This window comes from Asterias amurensis, chromosome 14 (assembly GCF_032118995.1).
Source record: "Asterias amurensis chromosome 14, ASM3211899v1".
Lineage (NCBI taxonomy): Eukaryota > Metazoa > Echinodermata > Asteroidea > Forcipulatida > Asteriidae > Asterias > Asterias amurensis.
This window is the reverse complement of record NC_092661.1, coordinates 18,191,690-18,219,645: the sequence shown is the minus strand read 5'-3', so window position 1 is coordinate 18,219,645 and position 27,956 is coordinate 18,191,690. Positions and strand designations below refer to the sequence as shown.

Sequence of the window (27,956 nt, the reverse complement as noted above, 5' to 3'; positions counted from 1 at the left end):
GTTTGGATTATTTTGTTAATCACTAAAGGTTGGCTTTCGTGTATTTTTAAATAATTAAAATTATGACACACAGCAAAAGTCAAACTGACAAATCCTGTCCTATTCTTCACAAAAAATATGTAAATTATGTGGTGTAAAATGCATGAAATGTTCTGTGTAGGTTATTCTTTTTAATTAATTAGAAGTAATTAGTCTGTTCTAATTAACAGTACTTGAGATCCATTGTGGAGATTGCATTTTTGAAACTTTAAGACAGACGATTTTAAAAATTCTTAAATTTTTGTCAAATTGCATATTGCTGAGTGTCTGAAATGTTCATTTCACCGTATGGATTTTATTTCTTATTTCTCCAAACTTTGAATATTTGAAATGAACATTTCAGAGTGGTATAAAAATAAGTTTTTCTGCTTTATTTCAATTTATTTTTATTCAGTTTAGATGATTGAATATTTAGAACATTTTTTTGTGAAAAACTATATTTCCCTGAATTGGAATTGCAATAAAGAATAAAATGGAGTGACAATCATTATATATGATTGATTAGCATCATTTATTCATTTGATATTTTTAGGGGGTTTGGGGTCTGCACAAGATAATCCTTCAATATGCGGTCCACCTGTGTTTTATAAAACATCATATTATAGGTATGCCCATAAAACAGAAAATAAACGTAACTTCACTTAAACCTGTGATCAGCTCCACTTAAACCTTTGATCAGCTCCACTTTTATAAGATCCTCGGCGAATACATAAAAAAGCTTAAGCTATCTTGACAAAATTATATTTACATCGCACACTCTGCACCCCCCCCCCAAAAAAAAAAAAAAAAAAACACCAAAACTCACTCCTCCCACCCCGCCCCCTTTTGAGGGGGGGGGGGGGTGCTAATTGATTGGCGCACGCGCAGTTCTCCGTTGCTGTTGTTTACAAGGTTTGACCTGTGACCGCTATCATAGAGACGGCATTTTGTCTACTGTCTTTTTCTGCACGGGCATCATGGATCAATGGCAAAGCTGAGCTTGATTTGGTGAGGTATGCATGTGTGTTTAATATTTTATTAGTTGGACTAATTTTCCTTTCATTGCCAAAGAGATTTATAAAGCCAAGCATCCTGAATGTTTGGAGAACATCCGTCATGTAGCTTGTGATCATTTAACGTGTTAAAAAAACGTGCAATAAAATTTGACGTGCAGAGCAGGGCACAAATCTCCGGCCGGCACAGTGCAGTGCGTAGCGGAAATTGCACATTGGCAACCAGTGGATTCAACAAATAAACATGGAATGGATTGACAGAAATGACATAGCAATTAATTAGTTTGTACTCCGCGCTTTCTGTTATCATGCTTAATTAATTGATTCATATGAATAATGACCAAGGCCCAAGCACTGCCGTAGACGAGGTAAATTTCATTTTATTATATTGCCTGGCCTGGCCAATGATTCACAATTGCTAGCCAAATGGATTAAGTATTTTCAAAGCTAAAATTCAGTCAAATTTGTGTACACTACTATCTTTCTCAACTAAACTTTCAAAATAAATGTGGATTTCTAATTCGTTGCAATGATGTCTTCGTAGGGATAACTTTCCGTATGGCGCCACCACTTTTTCACTCACTTTTACAGAAAGGGATATCTCATTGAGGTAAATTAAATACTATATTATTTCATATCGAATGAAAAAGTGGTGGCGCCATACGAAAACTTTTCCCCTTTTACAAAAAGGAGTATCGAAATCTCATATAGGCTATTTTATTTGTTTAAACTAATGAAAATGTGGTGGCAGGATACGGAAAGTTTTTCTGCCAACTATTATAATTCAGACCGACACTCTGTTTGACCTGCTTGAGTCTCTTTCCATGTTTTACATTTACAACAGGCCTTCAGTAGGTTTCTTTTTCATGTTAGATGAGCCTACTATAATATTAAATGTAATCGTACTTCACTTCCTGATATTTATAATCCGTTGTTATCTCTGTCAGGCAATCAAAAGCAAGGATAACATAAGGCCAAATAAAAAAAAATACCAGTTGATCGTCCGGATTTTTCATGAAAGAGGAGGATGAGGGCCTTATTATTTACTATTTACTAAAACAAATTCAAGATGGGCGCTTAGTATTTCAAATAAAAAAGGCCATCAATTCTAAAACTTATTTTATACCTTTAAGTTGCATCATGACGACCACCTGTTTTAACACTAACACTAACAAGGTCGGATATAACACTGACAAGATTTGCTGGTAGGCATTCCCTAAGATTGTTTTATTACAAGTGTTCGACAGCATCACGTTAAATTTGGGGAAAGCTCCTAGTTCAGTCCTTTTGAAAAGATGGATTAAAAAAAAAAAAAAATATTTTTTTATTTTTTTTACAAAAATCGAAAAAAAGCATGCGGCCCCAAAAAAGGAAGCGCACGGGGACGATCAACTGGTATTTTTTTTATTTGGCCTAACCATAGGTTGTCGTAATCGCTCTCTCAAAGTAAAGAGCTGCGGCTGACCATTAAATGTTCAACATTTTCAACAGTTAAAATATAGTTGTACAGTCAGTCACTATCACACAACAATGGTAGAAACATCGTAAAACTTAGCCCCCCCCCCCCCAAAAAAAAAAAATAATAATAAATAAAAAATAAAATAAAAAATAACAGAAAAGCTCATTACATTATAGAGTTCAAAGTTTGCAAATCCTGTTGCATAATTTTCCAGCTGAAGGGACCGGTCTTGTTTTGGGATTGTCTTGTACCGTATTAAGCATTGCTCTTATGTCTCAGGGACGTCAAGAGCTACATGTACGTGTATGACTCTCACAGCTACACAGTTCACAAATTCAGATTATTTACTTAGTAATCGAAACGGACAAGAGGACACGTTTACTTTTTCTTGTTTGGCCAACATTATTTGCATTTATAATATGAGATCTTGAATAAATTATTAAAATTCACAAAAAATCTTATCAAAATATTAGGCTACAAACATATTGAAACTGAGCTCTAAAAAAGATTAAATCTTTATTGTACTACCTATGGGTTATTCTTGTCAATCAAATCTTGTCAAAATTATTTGTAGTATATTTGATAAGGGTTTTTATTCTCGGCAATAAAAGTTGGCTGCAGATACTATTAAAGGCACTGAACATGTTTGGTAATTGTCAAAGACCAGTCTTCTCACTTGGTGTATCCCAACAAGCATGAAATAACAAGCCTGTAAAAATTTGAACTCAATTGGTCACCGAAGTTGCGAGAAAATGATGCAAGAAATGACCCCTTGTTGAACGAATTTGTGTGCTTTCAGATAGGAATAAAAGACTTCTGGCTGGAAGTCTTTTAATATTTTAGTGAGAAATTACCTCTCTCAAAATCTACGCTACTTCAGAGCATGGAGGTGTTCTGAGGGAGCCGTTTCTCACAATGTTTTTATCAAGTCGGTTTAAAAGTTAATATTTGTTTTGAGTAATAACCAAACGTGTACCTTCCCTTTAAGCTTCTGAGTACATGATTCTTGTTTGATCTCACTCAAGTACCAGACTAAATAAATATAACAACACTGCAGTAGTCTGGGCATTACTTAAAAGGTTGTTTAGAGGCAGTTGCAGGTCTGATCATGGAGCTATAAAATAGCTCCATGGTCTGATATGCGATCCTTTAGGTTCAAGGTTCAAATGCTACATATACAATACTTTTAAAGACCAGTAACGGCAAGTTAAACTGCTGCGATGACAATTTTTAGGTAGGAACAACTTCTAGAACTTGGTTGAACACTCAGGGCTTAACACTGGACCACATGCTCATGCCAGTGTTTTTACCATTGATTCAGTAAATTCGCAACTGGACAAGTATCGTGGTTTTGTGTTGTTCAGCTCACTGTGTGTTGACTTTGAGTCTGATAAAATCGTACAACTTTGTTGTGTACTGAATCACTAAACCAATAGACCTTATGTATTGACGTCATCCAGCGGCCATCTTAGTGGAAAAACGGTGACGAAACAATCGGAAACGCACACATTTGTACGCGCGGCGCACACTAATTGGCCAATGAACAACCTACTTTTGACCTCTAGGTGAGGGCGCCCTACTGAAATGACGTCATGTGCATTTAAGGTCTATACGACAAATGAAATGAACCTTTTGTAGTGTTTGTTCACATCTTAAATCAGGTTTAACATAAACTTTATTCTCATTTTGATTCTGGTATTTTCTTATTTTAGGTGTTAAGGCTCGGAACACCTCTTGTTTTGGGTTTTTTGTCTCATAAATATGAAGGGACAAAAAACAACCCCCCCCCCCCCCCACCCTTCTTATATTGGTTTCACTACAAACGCCGTCATACAATTGTTTGATCGTACAATGTACTTAATAATTTTTGCACAGCATTACTCATTAGGAAGAAATGACTGCGCTTGGATTAATATTATTATTTATTTGTAAGCATTTCTCTTTGCAACTTGAGAAATTTACCAGTTGGCAAAATTTTGTATTTGGCGTCTTCTGTCCTTTTGGCCCCCAACTAATGCACACTAGATGTCCTGATTTGTGAAAATTTGTATGAAGTTTACTCGTATCTTTTACCTTTTGCCCTTTTGTTTTTACCAGCTGGAATAATAACTGCTTCAATTTTGTGTTCAACATTGGAGCGAAAACATCTTGAAAGAAAAATGTAACCTGAGTAACTACTCCCCCTCAAATTTTTTATTTTTGTGGATACATTTTATTATTTTAGACACCAAAATGGGTAACGGTGCAGGGACAATGGGTCAAAGTGGCCTGACTCTTCCTGCAGGAAATCGCAAGTTCAAAACATGGCAAAAATTAAAACCCATGAAATTGTCCCACATTGCTATGATTCGCATGCAAGGCGGATCAGGAAACCGACTCTGGAATACCGACCGCAGGGAACGGGAACCATGGAAAACAATCCTCAATGAAGCGAGAGATAAATTTGAAATAGAACGTGAGAGAGTTCAAGATGCTATGAATGACAAGGAGGCTTCGGCGGAGTTTCTCTCAGCCATGCGTGGGGAAGTTGCACCAGCACACCTCAAAAGAAACGCCCGTGAGGTCTGGGTCTTCATCAGTTCTACTTTCACTGACATGAAGCTGGAGAGGAACCTTCTGATGGAGGATGTGTACCCCTATGTTAGAGATTACACACGGCAGATTGGGATGGAGTTCAATGCTGTAGACATGAGATGGGGTATACGACAGACAGTGTGTGATGCTCACATGGCCAGTGATATATGTCTAGAGGAGGTAGCTAGATGCAGGTAATCAAAGATAAAAGGAAGAAACAAATATTAGCTATTGCAAACTACTTACTAACCAAAACGACCTATAGTATGAATGCAACACAGTTGTAATGGTGTTCATTTGGGTTTTACCCATCACGTACACCAATGTTTGTTAGCACTGTATTCTCAGTACTTATTAGAGGTCTGTGAAAAAAACACAGGCAATTTAACATCTATTGAATTGTAATGATATCACAATTTTTACTCTAGCAGAATCTTTTTATAAGGCTAAATAATTGTATTCATTAAAAAAGAATCTTCTAGGATTGAAATGTGAAGCCATTTAACAATTTTTGCAAGGTTAAAAGGAACAATGTCATTTGAAATATGTTGTGGTGCAACTATTTGAGTACAGTAGACTTTGCAACTCTTTAGGATTACGATGGACTTATCTTTGGGAAATGGGCTAAGCTGGTTTAAGAATTGACTGGACACAAATACATAATAAGAATTTATGTATCCTTGTATTTTAAAGTCCATGATACATATTTTATGAGTAGCATTTTCTGCTTGCAAAAGTAAATCAAATTTGGGTGCTCTACAAAGAGTCAACCCTCATAAATGACACTCATTTCTTACGCAGTGCTTGCATTCATATCAGACCAAAAAGTCTTTCTGATAAATCAGGACTTTTTCTCTTGCTTTATTGTTCTCATCCCAAAATTAAAAATTAGTTAAATAGAAATTCTTGCATCTGAAGTAAATTAGTACAAATTGATTGTGGAATGTCATGGCTTCAAATCTTTAACTGCTTCCTCTGTTGCTTGTAGTCTACATTTCACTTGTCTTATTTATTTTCAGCTTAAACTGTTCTGCCAGCTTGTCGCTTCTATTATGAATTTGTTGTGTCATGTATTATGTTCATCTGTCCTTTTTGTCTGTCTGTCTGTCTGTCTGTCTGTCTGGTTGTCTCGTTTTCTTGTCTGGCTGTTGTTAACAAGCTTATGCTTACCAAAGCGGCCCGTACTCTATTTATTTATTCATGTTTACTCTTACTTAAAGAAATGTTTTGCTTTACTCCGTAATACATGTAACTGTTGTTATTCTTTTATGAGAGTATGGAAACAAATGTATTCTTGAATTGAATTGAATTGAATTGAATTGAATTGAATTGAATTTTGATATTATTTTGTTTTTGTCTTTATTCACGCAGGGAAAACTCAGTTGGACCGTTTTTTGTGTGTATCCTCGGTCAGAAATATGGTTTCCGTCCAATCCAGTATCGTATCCCACAAGTTATACTAGAGCCATTGATTGAATACATGCGACAAAAGGCTGATACAGACAAACAGCAAGGAGAAGCACTGAAACACATCAGACAATGGTTTCTTCTGGACACAAATTCTATCAGTAAGAAATTTCACGCAGGCATGTAAAGAAAATGTTCATAGATTTACCTTCACTTCGTCTCGGTAAAATTATCAAGAACCAGGCCTCGTTGGGATTAAACCACTAGTTGAAAACCTCTTCACCACACATTGATTCCCTTATTATGATTTGGGGGTTGAACAAAGAAAAATTGACTAGAACCATAGACATCCAGTTGAATGTGCCGGAGGTTGCTGGTTCTAATCCCACCCTATTAAAATTTTCTTTGTTCAACCCCAAATTATTTTAAATTTACTTAGTCCTTCCTTGTGGTTTATTAATTGATAACGCAAGAACTTTTAACTCAACAAAAGTGGCTATGTTCCTTTGGATACAAAGTTCTCTATTACAGGATCATCTTGTTAGAAGCACCTTAATAAGGTGGTGGATATCTTCATTGCAAAACTAACATACTGCTCTCATTCTACATTTTCTCATTGTTTTCCTATCTTCAAAATTAACTTTACAGAAGCAGAATATGTACTGCAGCCCATCACGTGGAAATTTCCCAACCAGAAAAATGATGCTAAACAGAGAGACGATTGGTGGGCTTTATTCACAACAATGCGAAGTGCCATCTTTGCTGCCGTCAAGAACATGTCTTTAAACCCCAAAATCAAAGAGGAAATCTTACGCTCGATAACAGAGGGTGAAATCGCCGAGGCAATCGAGGGGAATCATGAGACGGACCACAACCGTTTTCATTTTTTCAAGAGGAATTTCACCAACTTTGACTTGAAGAATGCGGGGACTCAGTACTACATTGATCAGGCAGACGGGCAGTTGGACAACGAGGCTCAGACGAAACTTGAGAATCTCATGACAAACATCAGTGACACCATAAGTTCAGATCGAATTCAGAAGTGAGTATGTGGTGAGACCACAAAGATGACGATGACTAGAGCAAGCTAGTCGAAAATTGAGACCAATTCAGAACTGACTCCGCGGCAGTACAGTTAATTACGATTCTATAAGCTAAAGTAATAGTCCAGTCTATTTTCTATACCATCCACCCTGGTAATAGTTAAAAAGCAGGACAGTTCTTTTCAGAACTGAGAAGTATCCCGAACCTCCGATTATCTACTCCGTGGCAGTAGAATAAAGCAAGACAGTTCTCTAAGAACAAACTCTACCTGGCAAGTAGATACACACATGGTGTTACCGCAAACGAAATATACATTGATACTTCACCATGCAATGCCTCAAATCCTATATACCACAAAGATATTTCAAAACTTCTCTGTGATAAAAGAAGGAGAACAAAAAAGTTTTTTAATGTGTGGTGTGTGTAATGTGGAAGTGTCGTGACCGAGTATTTAAGATCACCAAATTCAAACTCTGATGTTTCTGATCAGCAGAGTGTAGGTTCGAATCCCAAGCCGTGACACTTGTGTCCATAAGCAAGACACTTAACCATTGCTTCGTCCTTCGGATGAGGCGCAGAGCTGTTGGTTTTGTGTGTTTTGTAACACACGTAAAAGAACCCAGTGCACTTAACGAAAAGAGAAGGGGTTTGCCCCGGTGTTCATGGTTTAATTGGCAGCATATTGGGCCACAACATGTAAAAAGAGTAAAACTCATAGTTCAAGTGTAGTCCCACATACCTTGCAGGAAAAAACTGTGTGTTCAAGCGCCTTGAGCGTCACTGAGTGAGGAATATGCGCGCTATATATAAGAAGCCACTATCAACTCTTTTTGGGTGTGAGCTTCTTAAAAGGTTATGGGAGACTCCCTGTACCTATTCACACCACGTTTTTAAAATTTGTCTTTTCAGGTACAGTCTCCGGTTTTACCCAGATAGTGATGCCATGTACAACGATAGTCAAAATAGAGAAAAGCTGAAAAGTTTCCTGGATAATTTCTGTGATTATCTTGTGAAATCCGTCCACAAAGGTAAGATCAATCTCCTTCATGGAACCCAATGTGACTCTACTCGTAGGCGGCTTTCACATGGGTCAAACAATGAGAATATGCAAGTGTTGTGCTCGAAGCTTTCACGTTTTGCGCTCATAGTTCATGTTTTTTTTTTTTCAATAGCCTATTTACATCCCTGGTTATATAGCATCACAACTTGTTGTCCTTTTAACAAATACATTCCAATATTTTACAGCAGTATTACTGTTGGAGAAGCTTTGATTATCAACAGATTTCATTTTCCTTGACAAAAAAAGAAGAGATCTACAGTTGTTTAATTTGGCTGTTGTTTCTGACCCCTTGCACAGGTGCCTTATCTTTGATGAGTTCAATGGATAACCCTCTGTTCTCAGAGGTAATTAGTCATAGCATATTCTGCCGTGAGAGAGCAGACCTGTTTGCTGGACGAGAGAACCTCATCAGGGGCATTAGTGCTTATTTGAAACTACCACATGGATTAAGGGTAAGTTCATAATTCACCTGATGTGTAACTATAAAGTTTCAAATATTACTCTTTTGGCTGAGCCTTCAAGCGTACCAGACTCGAGCCCTGGTGTTTCTGATCAGCAGACTCTGGGTTCGAGCCTTGGCCTTGACACTGGTGTCCTGAAGCAAGACACTGCACCATTACTGTTTCATCCTTAAGATGGGGCGTATAGCCGTAGGTCCCTTCTGATGTGTAATGCACTTAAAGCCATTGGACCCTTTCGGTTCAGAAAAAAAAAATAAAAGTTCACAGATTTACAAATAACTTACAGGGTTTACAGAAGGCAATGGTGAAAGACTTCTCTTGAAATAATACTCCATGAAATGCTTTACTTTTTGAGAAAACAGCAAAACAATATAAATTCTCGTTAACGAGAATTACGGATTTTTTTAAAACTCATGTCATGACACGGCGAAACGCGCGGAAACAAGGGTGGGTTTTTCCGTTGTTTTCTCCCGACTCCAATGACCGATTGAGCCTAAATTTTCACAGGTTTGTTATTTGATGTAGAAGTTGTGGTACACAAAGTGTGGGCCTTGGAAAACACTGTTTACCGAAAGGGTCCAATGGCTTTAAGAGAACTCAGTTACTCTTATCGTCAAGAGAAGGGGTTTGCCCCCGTGTTGCTTACAGTAGCTGCTGAAAGCGCCACAGCATATTGTAAACCAATAGAAGCTGCTACATACGTGGGTCTTCAAAATACAGCTCTGCTTATCTTGTTGAAAAACAAATAGTGAGCGCTTTGATACCTAGGGATGTTATAAGGTGCTTACAAGAACCTATTATTATGTATTGGGCAATATGGTTTCATTTTTCCAGGTGAAAACAGTTTGATAGAGTTTTGTTTTGTGCATGGCTGTATCATAGAGAAAGGATCCAGTCCGTCTTTCTCATAGACCCAGTCTTTGAGGCCTTTCTCTCTATGGCTGGATAATCCACAGAAGTAGTCTTTGAGTAAAAGGCCCAGTATAGAGAATAATGTTGTCCGTATCATCCCAAAAAAGTCTCAAAATCTTTCTCTTTGAAAATATTCTCTTTTTACTGCACAATTTTAAAAGTTACGTATATTTTTTAGATATTACTAATTCAATTGTTGACACTTTAATTTGCCTGCTGATAGCAACTGCCCAGGTAACTTCTCCATGATCAAATTCAGATGAAATATACTTAGTAATTTCTGACAAATGTAATTTTTTGTTTGTGTTTTATAGCCATTTGTGGTTCATGGTTGTGGTGGATGTGGCAAGACATCACTGCTAGCCAAAGTGATTAGTCAGTCTCTTGATTCATGGGAAGGCTGTAATGTTGGAAGGTAGGTCTAAACAATTAGGGATTTGTGATTTGTGCTGGTCTGCTGCACCCCACACTTATATCCAGTATGGCTAACAAGCTTCACAGTCGGTGCACTAACATTTTTCCTTCTCACATCCACTGGTCTGGCATCATCTCTTGAATTCTTCAAAGCCATGTTAAAAACTCATTTCTATTTTAATTTACAACAATGTTTATTTCTTTGTTGCTTTCTACAGTGCTTATTATTATCATTCAGTTAGAAATAGTTTTCATTCAGTTTAATTAATGATTTGTATTCTGTCACTAATTCACTAATTGACATAGGTTGAATTTGATACTGTTTTTGCAGCTCGTTTCCCTAAGAAAATATTTGGACTGTTAAAGGAACACTACAGAATTGGCTTTCGCTACCAAAACAGTTGCTGGCAGTGTTAGCACTTTATGTAATCCACCATATACATAAACTGACAAACCTGTGGAAGTTTGAGATCAATCGGCCATCTGGGTCACGAGAAAAAGAACGATGACACATTTTACATGACTACCGGATGACTAAAACAAATTTTAAAAATGAAACACTGAGTGATAAACTCCAAATTGTACATTGTAAATTTGTTTTTTTAAATTCTCATCAAATATGACATTTAAGACGGAAATATTTCAAGGGACTCTGTAAGTTTTATGTAAATCTGTGATCTTAGAGTTGTTTTTTCTTGCCTATTCTGTAATGTTCATTTAAGTTTACGGTGAAAAATCTTGGGCAAATGATGTCCCTCTATATTTTTTATAAATCCTGCTTTCCCAATTAAACTAACTGAATAAAAATTAAAATAATTATTTCCAATTATTTTATTATTATTTCTTAGACCAATCCATGTCATGCGCTTCATTGCTATCACACCAAACTCCTCCAACATTAGAGATCTACTCTACTTCATCTGCTTACAGGTAAGTTTAGCACTATGATTAAACCTATGGCCTTGCTTTTTTGCTTAGGCTCAAGTATTAACCCTTTAACCAGCCTTGACAACAAAATATATACCTGTCCGATTGAACACACAAGAAATGATCAAAAAAATATTGCTATTGACCCAATTCACCTGCTGTCATCAGAATAATCTTGGATGCGCCATTTTGGAGGTCAATGCCACTTTGCGTTATTCAGTGAAGTGCGCATTTTAGGCGACGCAGCGTTTACATGTAAACCCATTGACCACCAAAATGGTGAGCGTGGCACAGTGTGACGTGCGTGCAAGGGGTCAATACTTGATTTTGATTTCATCTTTTTCTATTTCCAGCTGAGTTACTGCTTGAATCTTGACCTTTCTAAAGTGCCAACAGAGTACAAACTACTCACAAGAAGATTTGTGGAGCTGCTCGGCAAAGCTTCTGCAGAGAAACCTATCAGTAAGTCCAAACATCTATTAAACTTGACTAGTGTCATGCATTTGCTTTAATGCATGAATAAACAAGATACTTGGTGGACAGTGTGCAGATTCAGCAAGACAACTGATGTCCAACTGAAGTTAATTTGTTGACACGCGAAAACATTTTTTTTTAAGATTGTGATGTTGACTGAGCTGGTTTTATTAGTACTTTTGAATCACTCGTAATTTCAGCAGAACATTAAGCTAGACAGATGATAAAATATTGAAGATTTTCATGTATATTGTATTCTTATCAGATTTATAGTGAAGTGCAATACATTAAGTTCAGTTTCACTTTATTATTCATGAATGGAAATTCTTTTCGGCCTTTACATCAAATTTACAAAAATTACATAAAATTACCATAATAGTACAAAAAATAGTACAAGCCACAATACTCTATATAAAGGTATAAAAGCTGAAAGTACATACAAGATGCCCAGCTGGACAAATATGTTGATGATTTCAAGATTGATATGCCCTCAAAATTCCTGCATTTGATATTAAACAAAAGTGATGTCTTTGTATTTTTTTTGTAGTGATCTTCCTTGATTCGCTGGATCAGCTGACCAATGAGAATGAAGGTCGTGACCTCCATTGGCTTTGTCCTGTGCTCCCAAAACATGTTCATCTCATCGTTACTATACGACCCAATGCTGGGGGTGCCCTTTCTGCAATGAGAAATTTAGTGAAGGTATGTTGGACAAGATTATGCTATGGTAGGGTTGTTTCTGTCAATGGTAATAATAACACTCAGTTCTTGTGTAGCTCTTTAACTGCGGGCATCTCAGTTTTTGTATTACGAGACCCATTTATATAATACTTGCGTGCAATTGAGGCAAGCCCCTTCTCTTAACAGTAAGTGCTACTCTTAACAGTAGATGCACTGAGCGTCACTGAGTAATGGATATGTGCGCTATATAAGAAGCCACTATTATTATTTTTATTATTATCACTGGGTCCTTTTTTATGTTATAAATAAAACATAGGACCTACAGTTTAGCTTCTATTCGAAGGTCCAAGCGTTCATGATTGATTGTCTTACTAAGGACACGTGCGTCATGACTAGAACCCTGAAGTCTTACGCTGACAGCACCAGCCGTCGATTTCACCAAACGCTTCCTAACTTGGGATTAATCTTAGGACTTGGGACAAGTTAAGTTCCGTATCCATTGAACCCATCCTAAGTTAGGACGGGTTACTCGATTAATCCTAGCGTTACGTAAAATTGGCTGCAGAACTTGAATCCAATGCCCTAGATTGCCTAGTAATGCTGTTCCTTTGTTATGTTTGCTTCTGTCTAATCTGTAGAATGAGGATTCCTACTTTGAGATTGTGAGACTTGATGAGCAAGACCAGCATAATATCATTGATTTAATGTTAAGTAAATCAGGCAGGAGTCTAACCCCGGACCAGAAGCAAATTGTGCTGCATGCCCACCATGACGAAACTCCAACACCCCTCTTCATGCGTTTGGCTTGTGACATTGCAAAGAAGTGGAAGTCGTACACACCGCTGAAAGAATGCAAACTTGCTGATAGCACACCAGGACTTATTGAACAGCTTTTCAACGAGTATGTCTTTTTTTTTGGTTTTGTTGTTCTAAAGAATTATCAATGTTTTGCGACCACCCTATAAAAACCTGCTTTTGTTTGTAAGTGATAAAGCAAAAGTAAACTGTTCAATATCCCTGTTTTAGGTTGTTTTCTTTAAAAAATTACCATAAAATTGCATTTTGACAGTTACAAATGTCCATCGAACATGCTCAACGAGAGGTTGATAGTTTTTTCTTCTTTTACCATTATACAATGTAAGTTGTTACTTCTATGTGAAGATGATTTCACCATCATTGCTTGTTTTATTTTCCACAGGCTAGAGGTGAAGCACGGTGAGATATTTGTACGCCATGCTTTGGGCTACCTTACTGCATCTGCCACAGGGCTGTCAGCCAATGAACTGATTGACGTGCTGTCATGTGATGACGTAGTCCTGGATGACGTCTTTGAGTTTCATATCCCACCAATCAGACGATTGCCTCCTCTGCTGTGGACTAGACTGCGACTAGACTTAGGTGAGTTAAATGATCTATTTGACTTGCTTCATGAAATTTTGCTTTAACTTGAATCGCATTATCAGAAATAGTGCTTTTCAAAATTCTTTTATAACCAGTTCAATCTGGGCTTTCGGACCCAGAATTCTTTGTTCCAGAACTTTAAGGTCCAAAACTTCAGAGGGAGCCGTTCCTCACAATGTTTTATGCTATCAACAGCTCTCGGTTGCTCGTTACCAAGTAAAGATGTTAACAATCATTTTGAGTAATTACCAATAAATAGTGTTCAGTGTCTTTAAGGATTGTTCTTGTATTTCCCGTCTAAAGGTGACTACTTAGTGGAAGGAGGTGTGGATAATGTTGTGGTCTACCGTTGGTATCACAGACTCTTCTATGAGAAAGCTCGGCAGCTATATCTGAGTGATTCAGCAGCACTATTACACCAAGCTCTTGCTATGTACTTCCTTGGAAGGTAGGCATTTAGCGACAACTAAAGAAACCTTTATCATCCTTTGTCTTTCGATCTCAAGCCGTATCCAAATTGGCAGCTTTGGCTATGGCTACGACTGTTGCAAAGGACATCCTATACTTCAACGTATCATAACGTAATAATAATAACAAGTTCTTATAGTGTATTTCAAAATAACCATTTCCATGCGCTTTACATTAGTGCCATTGGGCCAATAACATTCCTTTAATCATTCTCAGCTTCCTTGGGAGTGTACAACCTGGGCAACCACACAACCAACTTATATAGTAGCCTTGGCTACCCATTCAAACATGGCCTAATCAAAGCAGATGAACAGACTAGTCCTTCAAAAAAACAACTATGGGGTTTGCACCGCAACTGTGGCAGTTATTAATGACTGCAAATCATCATGACTGTTTTGACATGCAGGGCTAATAAATATTGTTACTTCTTACAGGTGGGCTAATACCCCAAAGCCCTACCGGGAGAAAGGTTCAGGTAACATGGCAGTGACCCACCGTGGTGTTCAGTCTCTTAATAAGTGGTCTTTACTTCTTACAGGTGGGCTGATACCCCAAAGCCCTACCGGGAGAAAGGTTCAGGTAACATGGCAGTGACCCATCGTGGTGTTCAGTCTCAACCCTTGGTGATAAGTTCAGGATCAGCAACACGTCATAACTCTGTGGCAGACATTGATAGTCTCAAGACCTCAAAGTCTCCTAAGAAGATACACTGGAACCTTAGGAAACTAACTGAGCTACCACGCCACATCATCCGTGGAAATTTGTGGGAAGATGCAGATAGGGTGAGAAATCTCTCTGATGTTGTCCTGTTTGTTCTATTTTTTATTTAGATGCATGATTTAAAAAGGAAAGGGTTATTTTTAACGCATTTAATGAAGTGATATTACAATACAAGTGTAAACCAAAAGACAAGTCTTAATTTTCTATTTGTATAAAGGATTTAAATGAATTAAATCATGTACAATGATGCAAAGTATGACTTGTCTTTTAGTGGCTATCGTTTGGGGTTTTTCTTCTTTATTTTGCTTTATAAAACTTAAAACTTAAATGGTCTTTTATTTACAGTATTAACTTATTTATACCCTGTACAATGATGTGGCAGTTTTAGTAGCTGTTGTTGTTTCTTTCAAACTGTTTTCTTGTTGAATAGTCAAGGCCACAATGTCTACAGCTGACTAGATCTTCATCACCTGCAGGTTTCAGCAAGGGGTGCTTGAGTTTTCATGGAGGAATATTGTTTTTTAAATATTGTCCCTTATGCTGTCTAACTCATACTACAGGAAATGTGTTCAATACCATGGCTGGAGGCTAAGTGCAGGACTGGACGTATTTATAAACTTCTTCTAGAGTTGGCTGAGGTAAGTACTTTCCATATTGACCTCTTGCACGCATGTCACACGCGGCGACTGTGCCACGCTCACCATTTTGGTTGGCAATGCGTTTACGTGTAAACGCAGCATCGCCTAAAATGCGCACTTCACTGAATAACGCACAGTGACCAGTATGCCGCATCACAGATTATTCTGATGATGACGTCAGGTGAAATGAGTCAATACAGCTTATGCAGATGGGTTAATTTTGCAGCTTCCTTATGTCCAACAAATGATAGACAAAACCTGTGTCTGCTATTTATGCAAAATTATATTGCTTGGTTCCTGTAGCAGTACAGAATGTTTGTGATTTCTTTATTCGCTTTTTTTAATTTAATAGTTTGGGAGTATTATTGTTAAAATATGCTTGCCTTCTGGAGCGTATTCCATCGACATTCATTGATTTACATCTATGCCTATATTTTAAAACAGTACTCAACAGTTTTCTCCATGTTACAATTCATGCTTCTCAAAGTTGTAAACTTTTAATAGTTTAACATTTTCTTGTGCTAACATTACCCATAAAAGAAACAATTAAGTAGATGGAATGTTGCATCAGGGATAAATAATATACCTGTGAGTAATATGCCACCTGAGTAATATGCCTGTGGTTATTTTCACAGAGCTCAGGAAAGTACTTAGTATACAGTACTAACACGTTGCGGTGTATATGGGTATTCTTTGAGTGTTTTAGAAAAGTTTCAAACAACTAGATTTGCTTTCTGTATTCTGCAGGCTGCTGATAAGTGTGAGTTTGGCGGTAAATTGAAGGACTTTTACCGCATGGTACGTTCCAATGCTTCTATGATCCAGAAATACCCACAGCTGATTTGTCAACAAGCATTAAACGAACCTGATTCATCGTCTTGCTCTGCATATGCCAAGGACTATCTGACTGTACATGGAAAAAACAGTGAGTTTTTTTGTGTGTTTTTTTGTTTTTTTTACTGCGCCTTGAACACCTAGTTTTGTGCTCATTAAACATCTTTATTATTATTATTACTTTTTATTTACGCCTTAATTATTATTATTTCTTTTTATTTACAATACAAAAGTAATAGATTCTCTTCACTGTCAGTAAGTTGTCCAAATCAAAAAATAGTTAATGGCCTGACGTTTCGAACACTGTTTTGACCCTAGCAGAGTCTTTCTCTGGAGAAGACTCTGCAGGGGTCAACTTCAGGCCATTCCACTATTTTTGCATTTATACCTTCGGTCCTCTTGGTTGGTAAGTTGTTTGCAGCAGCTAATTCTATTTTCTCATTTTGTTATCTATCCCAATTTGTCCCCAGTGTTTACTTGGTTAGACTTGTCCAAGGAGCAGTGTCACGGGGCAGAGATCATGACATTGACCCATACAGCTCCTGTTGCCCTGTGTCAATTCTCCAAGAATTGCAAGTATTTGGCAACTTTCTGCCAAGATAACACCATCAGAGTTTGGCGGGTAAGAAACTACACAATATCATAAAACAGAGAGTGTTTGAAAGTATTAGGGAAAAGCAAAGTTTAAAATGTGAACAAGGAAACACTGAATCTTATATTCATGAAATCATGCTCCATTTTTACTTAAAATTATTGATCTTTTCAAAAGGAGTGTTTCTTTGGACACTCCATTTAAATGAATGCTCTACTCTTTTCATTTAAGAGCAGCCTAAAGATCACAAAACATTTCAACAGGATCTAATGTGTTGCAAAAATAATATTCTACAATTGATTCATCTGCATTGCTTTGAACTAGCATGCAAGTAGACATTATCAATTATGTTAACTCGTATATCTTTAAGCTATTTGCGTGTAAGATTTTAATATTGTCTGGTACAATGATGTGCTTGATCACAAGTTACCACTTAAATTTCAATTCCTATCCTCAGACTATCAAGACAGTTACTATGACACATGATTAGGAGCAAACTTTTGCTTAGTTACACCCATGTGTTACACCCACACACAATTTTGAATGGATGTGTATGGCTCAATGGTACACCAGGGTTTGCTCATCTGGAGGTTGCTATACAAAAAGCTTGCGCCGAACCATTTGACACAGCAACTGTCTCTATAGTCTGAGGAATCCAAATGTAAGCAATACATTGCGACTAAGCAAGTCAATGTACCAGACATTATTCAAATCTTACTCGCAAATGGCTTATTGGGAAAACAAATAGCCTGTCAGTCATAGTCATAACCACGTCGTTTAACTTTCAACGACTCATTCAGTACGCTCATTTTAATAAAAGAGGTTGTGTTATTTCAGGTTGCAAGTGGAGCCCTAGAAGTAACAGTTGAAGGTGAGCCAATCAAGATGGAGTTTGCAGGTCATTGTTATTGGTTGGCTGTTCTAGAAAAGACTGGAGTAAAACTCTTGGGACTCGGACAGGGAGGATATGCTAAAGGTATGTTGGCTCACATGTAGGTTAGATTTTATATTGCATATTATAATAATAGAACATACTGAACATCCTTTGTCCTCACCACTCCTATTGGTTCATAGCCACCAATTGTTTCTGAAATATAAACTTTGATTGGCTATAATTTTCCCTTTTTTTCTGGATCCGTCTCTTAAAGGCAGTGGACACTATTGGTAATTGTCAAAAACTAGCCTTCACAGTTGGTGTATTTCAACATATGCATAAAATAACAAACCTGTGAAAATTTGAGCTCAATCGGTCATTGAATTTGCGAGATAATAATGAAAAAAAAACACCCTTGTCACACAAAGTTGTGTGCGATTAGATGGTTGATTTTGAGGCCTCAAGTTCTAAACCTGAGGTCTCGAAATCAAATTCATGGAAAATTACTTTCTCGAAAACTATGGCACTTCAGAGGGAGCCGTTTCTCACAATGTTTTATACCATCAACCTCTCCCCATTACTCGTCACCAAGAAAGGTATTATGCTAATAGATATTTTGAGTAATTACCAATAGTGTCCACTGCCTTTAAATCCTTTTCCCCTCTTTTTTCTATAAATGGATATGTATTTTTTTGTACTTGTTTATGCCTCTGAAGAAGATCTGGTTTGGTTCGAAAATAAGGCCATCATTATGCACAATATAATAATCATATAAGTTTACTTATAAAGTGTTTTTTACAAATTCTATACAAAGCACTTTGAAATACAAAAGCAACAAAAGAAAGAAATAAGTACAAAACTACACAGTTTTCATTCAATGGTTTGTTTGTTCCTTTAGGTAAATTTTCTGTTAATATTCCTTTGGAGATCGACACCCAAGTGACTGTCTTTATACCAAAGACTAACAGACATATCTACATAGTGACTTTTGGTCGTCTCTATGTCTATGGCACTCACGATGGAAAGCTGATCCAAAGAAAGGAACTCAAGGTACGTAATGGCCTCCCCCCCCCCTCCACTTAATCCCTCCTTAGTTCTTAACAATCCTCTACTGCTATATCCACTCATTAATCACATCCATGATTTTCATTTGAAAGAGTTTGTTTCTTTGGAATAGTCTTCCTGTGCATATTCGCCAAGCTAATACTTTACAATGTTTTAAGTCCTTGTAGAAAACTCATTTGTTTAAAGCTTCTTTTTTTGTAATTTGCCTATTTGTATCTTGTATCTTTCTCTAATTGTTTATTTTATTGTTTCTTTAATGCACTTAGAGGCTTTTGCATTAGGCGCTTTACAAATGTCTTATTATTATTATTGTAATAATAGAGAACTGCTTGGATTTAGCTTCTTTTTTGTTGGTTTTTTTTTTAATTTGTTTTTGCTATTGTCCGATAGTTGTTTTGTAGAACTGAATTTACAATTTCATGCTCCTTCGCTGCGCTCATATGCATGAAAAATGGTTTCAATTTTATTGTAGGACACACAACAAAACAAACTTCGAAAACATAATTTTGTTTCAGAATTTTAATAAATAATGGGGGTGGGGCGTTGTTAAACTGCATATGAATTAATTTATTTTATTAATTAAGTAAAACATTTCTGGGTTTAAAGTATGAAGCATGAATGTTCTACTGACAATACACCAAAATTTTTTAAACCTGCAAATCCTTAAATCACCCTTTGTTATAATGTCATCATCATCAAGTCGACTCTTGTCGGACTGCAACAGGAGCACGCCATTCATAATCTCCCATGGCTGTTCTGATCTCAGCTGCAGTGGTTAGCTCAGTATGACAACGCAATTGGTCCACGTAGGTTAGCGTCTGACCACCTCGAGAGGCTACTCCATATGAGGGTTCCCAGAGAATGAGTTGCCTTGCAGCTATATCTGGATGTTGTTTTAATATGCATTTTTCTTGAATTACAGTGTCGCCCAAAAGCAGTCACCTTCATGCCAAGTGGTAAGATGGTAGCCATTGCTTACAAGGATGTTTATCTATGGGACATTGCCAAGGAGACAGTAAGTAACAAGATCCTCCACACACTGAAATATTAAATCCTAATAGCAGACCTGTATGCTCTATTTTTTGAAAGGGCAAGGCGCCAAGGCATTTCTCCTTGGTAAAGGGCACCCTATGTAAAGATTGTACTGGAGCATTTTAAGGGCACCAAGGCAATGACCAAGGGGCATGGAGGCAATCGCCTTCGTTGCTGAAAAGCTAAAGCTGAAAATAAACTGATACTGCACTTAAACTGCCTTTTTGTTTACGCATGAGCTGTCCTTAAAGGTTTTATGCATTTTGTTCAGTTTAAGATTGTACATTAGGAATGTGGGACGAACCTCGCTTTTTGCTCAAGAACTACCAACACTTTTAATCTTTACTTCATTGCTATGATGGAACCAAACATTAATGCAAAAATTTCAAAATTTTGTTGTGGCTTAAAAATGCTATTTGATATTAAGGCAAACTTAATATTTTACTGAACAGAATTCTACTGTAGGCCACTATTTCTGTAATGACAATAATCAAGAGCTTTTTCATATTTTCTTAAATAGTTTTCAATGTAATCTAATTTTTTCCCAATTTCCCCATTCATAGGACACCAAACATTTTGAAACGGAAAATCTTAAAGGGCAGTTGAACAACACCAGTCTACGCTTCTCCCAAGATGGCCGCAAACTGCTAGGGGTTCTTCCAAACGGCACATATCGCTGGGTTGTTAAGGGGAACAAGACCAAAACTGAGGGCCACAAATTGTCCCTACACAGCCAGGGAGCCAATAATGTCATCTCTCATAACTTGGAGTTCATTGCTAATTTGGTTGGGGACAGTGATTTAAAGGTATGTTAAATAGTGTAACTCGTGTATTTTTGGCAATCCTAATTTTGTTATAATGCCTTGGTGATGGATATTTTTGTGAAGCCTTATTAGGCTAACACACAGCTCGATCAATGACATATAGTTTGACTTTATTTGTGATCAAATATTAGTTAGTAACCTTCTTAATATTTTGTGTTGGAGTCTGGCTGTGCTTTTCCCAATTAAATTCAAAACAAATTGATGTGACCAAACCAAGTCTGGAAAGGTTTGCAGTAACATGGTGTTACCGCAAACATTTCCATATTGTATTTCCACCATGCAAAGTTTCAAATCCTACAAACCAAGTCTAAAAGGAGCAAATTTGTTTGGTCCCTTATCGGTATGATGAGAAGCTATATTTAATAGCGCTTAGAAACTTATTTTTGGTATAAAGCGCTATATAAATGTAATCATTATTATTATTATTATATTTGAGCAAAAATGTTACAGACTACTTCTTTGTATAAACTGTATGTTTGATTTTCTTTCTATTGAACAAATCTTCTTGGTATTTTCTGAAGGTACTTCGTCTCTACCCTACCGTGGAATGGTGCTTGTTACAGGGCCACATCGGGCCTGTCTTATCAGCAGACTTTGGAGAGACGATGAGTGACGATTTGTTGCTTGCTACAGGGAGTCAAGACAAATCTGTTAGGATCTGGGACACAGCTAATATGACTGGAAGCGTCACTGATAAAGATCTGGTAAGAAATGTGCCTGGTTGGGATGGAAATGAAAATAATCGATAATAATTATGGAAAAATAAAGTAAAATAATTAAATAAATAAATAAAAAATAGAATAAAAATAATTAATCAAAAAGTTAATTGTGTTTTATTACTTGGATCAAATTCATAAGAAAATGATGATAAAACCATCAAGATCCCCCAGGTTGCAGAGTAGGACTTTCAAACCCAAAGACAAATGTATGCAAGCAGGCTTCGTACCCGCAAGTTTTTGGGCTCGCAAGATTTCTCTCTTGCGCTCATAGTTCACGTTTTTTTTACAATAGCCTACCACATCCCTGGATAATGTACATGTATGAGCTTGCCTGCAGTTTGATTGGTAGTGTAATGAATGCACAATCAGCATAATGAATCTATTTCGTTGTTCATTCAATGTTCTGCTTTAATCTTGTTTTCTATAGAATCATGATGGGCCTGTACAGAGCTGTGTGTATTCATCAGATGGTCGTCATGCTGTGACTTCATGTGAACAAAATGAGGACCACTGGTTGTGGAGCGTCACTAAAACACCACCTGATGTAGTACTCCAACTACGATCTGGAGAATCTTGCAGTAAGTCTACATTTGAGGTTATCTTGTCTAATCTTTCCTCATTATTAAATGAACAATAACTGCTCAAATTTTTGTTCAGAAATGAGTTGACTTTTTTGTCAATTGCTAAGCTTGTGAGTAGCTTTTGATACATACAATTTGTATTACAATACAAAAGAGAAGTTGTAAATCGATACAGTGCTATAATTTGAGCTAAGATCAAGTGCTAAGCCCACTATACTGTGTATAGAGATTGAGGCTCAATCAAAAAGGCGAGCAGACTATACTGTTTGAAACGTCAATACCGATTTATAACGCGCCTTTTCCAAAGGATACAAAGCGCCAATTTTTTTACTGCAAGGTGAGTGGGACAAAGTTTTTTAAATTATGAGACCTAATCCTTAGCACCATGTAATGGTTTTAACAAGGTGCTACGGTGCATTCAGCAGCCACCCCCAGGAACACCGGGGCGAACCCCTTCTCTTTTCGATAAGTGCACTGGGTTCTTTTACATGCATTACACAACACATGGGACCAACGGCTCTACGTCCCATCTGAAGGATGAAGCAATGGTTAAGTGTCTTGCTTAAGGACACGAGTGTCATGCCTGGGGATTCAAACCCACACTCTGCTGATCAGAAACACCAGAGTTTGAATTCGGTGCTCTTAACCGCTCGGCCACGACACTTCCACTTTTCAGAGCCAACACTCCCACAAAAAAGATTTACACATGGTTGTACCCACAAGTTCACTATTTATTGATAGTTTCTTCCTATGTTTGTGGTAAACATGTATAATTGTTGACAGATTGTTGATGAAAAGTGACAATACTCTTCTTTGCTCTACTAAACCAATATAATAACTATAGATGAAATATACATTCAATATGTTTTCTTTTCATTCATTTTTATGCATGTAGGACCTGGGAAACTGTTATGTATGTCTGATGATTTTGTGGCCAGCGCTTGTAATGGAAGTGATTTTGACATCTGGAATATTAACAGCCCCCGTCTTGCAATAAACAACAGAGTCATCAAAGGAATGCACAGGTAACGGAACTAAGCCAAGATTAAGGGAGAAGAAATGGCTGGTAGTCAGATGTATGAAGGTTGCCCATTGCAGCAGATATTATGTACAGATCTTGTTGAAGGCAATTTTTTTTAAAGAGCCTTGGAGAACTCAGATTTACGAATCAGCATAATGCAAGTGTGATGGTTATGGCTACGATAGGATTCACACCAAGTTTAGCTTTCAAAATGATTTATTTTTTAAACTTCCGTTTTTGTCCATTACTTCTTCAAGATCGTGAGCATAGCTTTGAAAAATTGCTCACCCAAAAATTTACTTTGAACTTGAAACGTATTTTTCAGTGAAACTCTTGTTGAAAAAAATAGGCAGATGGTTGAAAAACCTTGGCATTTAGTAAAGTCAACCAAGATGAAGAGTTAATATTCTTCCTCTTTTTGTTCTTCATCACTGCAGTTACCTATCTTTCTGAAAGTTTGTATATACTCGGCGCCTTGTTTGGTAGATATGTGCATTATATAAGACTTCGATATTATATTATTATTATATTATTTCTTTCTGCTCAGGCTGATTCCCTATGTGAACCCACACTACATCTTCACTATTTTCCGAGAGGCGCTTTTGACTTGCTTTACCACCTCCAACCGTCCAGGCATGCTGTACCTGTATGAGGTGTTGCCAGAAAGGGCCATCCAGGATTGGAAACTTAACCCACTTATCGTACCAGGCATCCAGGACTATCCCCAAGATGTGAAGGAGTTCAAACATAGTCCAGATTTATTGGTATGTTCATGTAGATCTATGTTGTCAACAATGGGTGCTGTACGAAACCACCCTTGGAGTACGTTTTGGCGACCCCAACCAAAAACTGTTTCGGTTATGGTCGTTGGTTCTACCGTTCAGACTGAATGATAACCGAGTTGTGAGCTCGGTTACCGTATTTGTTATGACGTCAGAAACGGTTTTTGGTTGGGGTCGCCAAAACGCACTCTTGGTTGTGAAAAGATCTTTAAAATAATTCCCATCTCTTTTGTTGGACCAATATCTTGATGTGATTTCTTCCCTGGATGACATCATTGCTTACATTAGTTTCTACCTTGTCAATTAGTAGTTTGTTAGATCTGTGATGCCAAAGGTTTAACAGCACTAGACTCAAGCTCTGGTGTATTTGATCAGCAGAGTGTGGGGTTGAGTCCCCATTAATGAACTTGTGTCCTAGATCAAGGTGCTATGTCATAATTCCTCTATCTTTTGGATGGGACATTTATAAATAACCCAGAGAGCGTATCATGGAGGAGATGGGGTTCAACCCATTGTTTCTGGTTTACATAGCAAGCACCCTTTTCTACAGGTTTCCTCAGGCTTGTAAGCTACAGTAATTAAGTTCACTTATGAGGCATCCTTGAGTTTATTACCAGAACATACATGTATGCATGTGTTATAGTTAGAAGACAAAGAAGATGAAGAAAGGTTGAACAATGAAAAACAAATTGTGGGAGCTGAGAGCCAGAAGAGATGGTTCTAATGTTCTTTCTTTTCAAACAGTTATTTACTTCATTCTCATATGTTTACATTCTAATTCGATCTTGCATTACTTTGGAAAACTGCCTTACAGAACATTGTTCGATTTGCTTCTCTCATCTCTTCCTTGCCGATAGATTACTTCTGCCGCCCTTGATGCAGAAAGCACTATGCTGGTCACTCTCTCCTTCCAAATGACTGATGAACAGAAGAGAGCATCTATTATCAAATTTGACAAGTTGGAATTCTACCGGTCCTCAGCACTGCTCCAACTATGGGATGTCCACCGCCAACGCGTCCTGAGGAAGTTCAATATGCCAACTTCTGAATGTCGATTACACCAAGTTGAATTTTTAATGGATAAATGTGTGGTGTTTTATCAGAGATGTAGCAGGCGCACCGATGCCTCCATGAAAACCAGACAAATGCTTCGCGGAAAAGGTCAACAATCTGAGGAGAAAACCTTTAGTGGTGTCATTGATGTCTTCAACAAGCATCTTGAGGGTCCATTGGAGACGATAAGTATGCCTGGGTCTTACAGTGGGATACTGGCCCCAGCACAGGGCTACATCAACCCAAACAAACCTCTCTTAAAACAGTTACAAGGAGTCATTGCAAATCACATCTCTGATGGTGCATTGCATTCCTCAAAGGTAGGCTTGAATCAACCTGTAGGGACTTTTATGCTACCACTAGCCAAAGTGACATCCTTTGATTTCTCACCTGATAATCAAAGTGCTATGGTTGGGTTTGACACCGGCTATGTCCACTTCCTCAGGATGTATAATGCAGTTGGAAATAATTATTACAAATAAGTCAACACAAAAATGTTTTCCACTCAAATTTCCATGTCAAATTTACTTTGTTGTCTAAAAGTACAATCTCTTTAAAGATTCTGAATTACCTTTTATGATTGAAGCAAATGGCAGTGCTTTAGATTGTACTCTTTATTAGCTCAAAGAGCTCCTCTTCTCTTGCAGTTGAACAAATTTCCACCGCTTATATTGTCAGAAAATGTCAAGCTAGTTCCCATTCATAATATTGCAATTCACCCCAAGTTGTATTTTGGGCATTAATCATCTACTACTTGTATTGATACATAAATATTTATTTGTAATGTAAAAAATGAAAGAAATACCAAAGTGTTGTCACTCAAGTTTAATAAATGACATTATAAGTGCACTTACATTATTTATTAAGTATTTAATATTGATCATAGTGGCTTGTTTTTTACTTATTGTTTTGTACAGTTTATGATTTGCTCTGCTTTCTTTCCTGTGTGCTATGGCTTCTTGTGTACATTTACTTGGTTTTGAATTAATCATGATGACAATGATCAGGGAATATTGAAATGTACAGGTGTTTAATGTTAATGTATTAATGATAAAGTATTTTGAATATATTTTCAGTAAGGTATTGGTACTTGTCAAAAATGTAGGAATATGTAAGCCACTGTTCTAAGTACCCAATTGTCTTGACATGAGATCAGCTTCGCCCAATTTGTTTGAGCTTATTAATAAGAAAATATTGCCTTAAAACAAAACGAGAAAAGATCAGTCATAGATGAACATGCAAAATGCAATTTTGGCAGCCATTTTTATTCTGGTAAGCATAATTTTGTTGTGTACTGTGCCCAACTTCATAGAGCTGCTTAAGCAAAATTTTTTGCTTAAGCAAAAAATTCCTTGCTTAGTAAAGTCCGATTATCGGCCAAGACCCCACTCAATTGTTATGCTAAGTAAACAACAGCTAAATACCAGTCTCAAGCAATGTACATGGCATGAAATTTTGGCCAGTAACATGTGTAAAATAAGACAGCTATTTTCGTGCTTAAGCAGATTTTTTTGCTTAAGCAGCTCTATGAAATTGGCCCCAGGAAATGAGCAGCCATTTATTTTTTACAATTCAGTGTAATACTAGCTTGTTGTAAAGGGAATCATGTTAATAATTTTATCTTGATTTTTTTGTAGGGGAATAATTATCAGGTAAAAGTCAAGAATTCTTAGACAAAAATACATTGTTTGTTGTATATAAAATGTTGTCGTTGCTTTACACTATTTTTTTTCTTTCACAAATATTATCTTCACGTCACAGGGTCAATGAAGTTGTATAAGTATCATATACCATGCATGCATGGGCTTCACTAGCAGGAACAATGCATCTGGAAATGGACCGTTTCCAGTAAACAATAAAATATTCTTGGGATTATTTTAATTACCTGTTCAATGTTTCTGCACCGTTTAAAAATGTTGACTGGATTTGGTCTCACTCTCTGAGCAAACTACTTATTTAGAAATTCACCCTAATTATTTTGTCATATACTTTTTCTAACTTGCCTTTATCTTTTGTATACCATTATCGTGACAAAAACCACATGTAGAGTGTGGGTTGTGTGTGTTTAACTAACTGAGGCCTTGTTGTTAATCAGTATTAATTAAAATGTTATTTTGTATATACAATTGTCTTTCCATAATACAATAATAGGTTTGCTGTATACAACATGAGAAAATCTCTTGGAGTTTTGAGTAGTGTTGGTCCTGAAGATGATCATAAAACACTGATCGACCTGATTGAGTTGTCATTTTTAAGTTCTTTCCAGGACCAACACTACTCAAAAGTGATTTTCTGTACCAATAAAAAAGTCCAAGAATGTTTCCTGGTTTTTCAAGACTGTATGTTACAAAGACTTCAAGATCACATTATAATTTTAAGTACTGCTTGAAATGATCAAGTTTGTGTTCAATATGAATTGAAATGTGCTAAATTGCGATAGTCTAAAATCCGTCCATTCTTGTTTTTAAATGTATTTTTAGTTTTTGTAGTACTGGTTGCAACAATCATGTTTGGGGTGTTCAATACGGAACAGAGATACTCAAAACTGTATGGTATAAAGAATTGAATATTTATTATTTTTACAGAGGGGAACAAAGTTTATGTGTAGTGATATTGAATAATTTCTTTAGGATTGTACCAATTGTGCAAGTATACTATAAAGAAATGTGTCCCACCATCACTAAATTTCTATTTCTCTTTTACATTTTTAACTTTGTTTTAAGATTACAACCCCCCCCCCCTTTCATAAACGATTAAATTGTATTTTGTACAAAAACAATTCGCTTTTAAATTGTAAATAAATTAAATTTTGGAAGTGTTTACTATGGAAGCATTATAGGGAAACAGAGAGAGAGATAAAAAAGGAATGTCATAATTATGACTTAGCTTTACTATTTAGGGTTGGGTC

General features: G+C 36.8%; 1 protein-coding gene across 2 annotated transcripts; it reads left to right on the top strand.

Annotated features, from left to right (window-relative positions):
- The first annotated feature begins 964 nt into the window (after window positions 1-964).
- Window positions 965-27,956, top strand: LOC139947198 (telomerase protein component 1-like). 2 transcript variants are annotated; one of them, XM_071945067.1, is made up of 26 exons: window positions 965-1,031; window positions 4,588-5,258; window positions 6,436-6,632; window positions 7,120-7,513; window positions 8,425-8,543; window positions 8,873-9,027; window positions 10,263-10,363; window positions 11,211-11,292; window positions 11,643-11,751; window positions 12,311-12,465; window positions 13,083-13,345; window positions 13,643-13,842; window positions 14,149-14,293; window positions 14,852-15,095; window positions 15,594-15,671; window positions 16,419-16,596; window positions 16,976-17,127; window positions 17,935-18,073; window positions 18,870-19,021; window positions 19,959-20,051; window positions 20,632-20,874; window positions 21,414-21,596; window positions 22,039-22,189; window positions 23,088-23,217; window positions 23,761-23,977; window positions 24,853-27,956. In XM_071945067.1, the coding sequence occupies exons 2-26, from the start codon at window positions 4,723-4,725 to the stop codon at window positions 25,528-25,530; spliced, it is 5,094 nt and encodes a 1,697-aa protein (XP_071801168.1). In that variant the 5' UTR covers window positions 965-1,031; window positions 4,588-4,722; the 3' UTR covers window positions 25,531-27,956. The 2 variants fall into 2 exon arrangements, with proteins under 2 accessions (XP_071801168.1, XP_071801169.1); XM_071945068.1 differs by having other exon boundaries at window positions 974-1,026.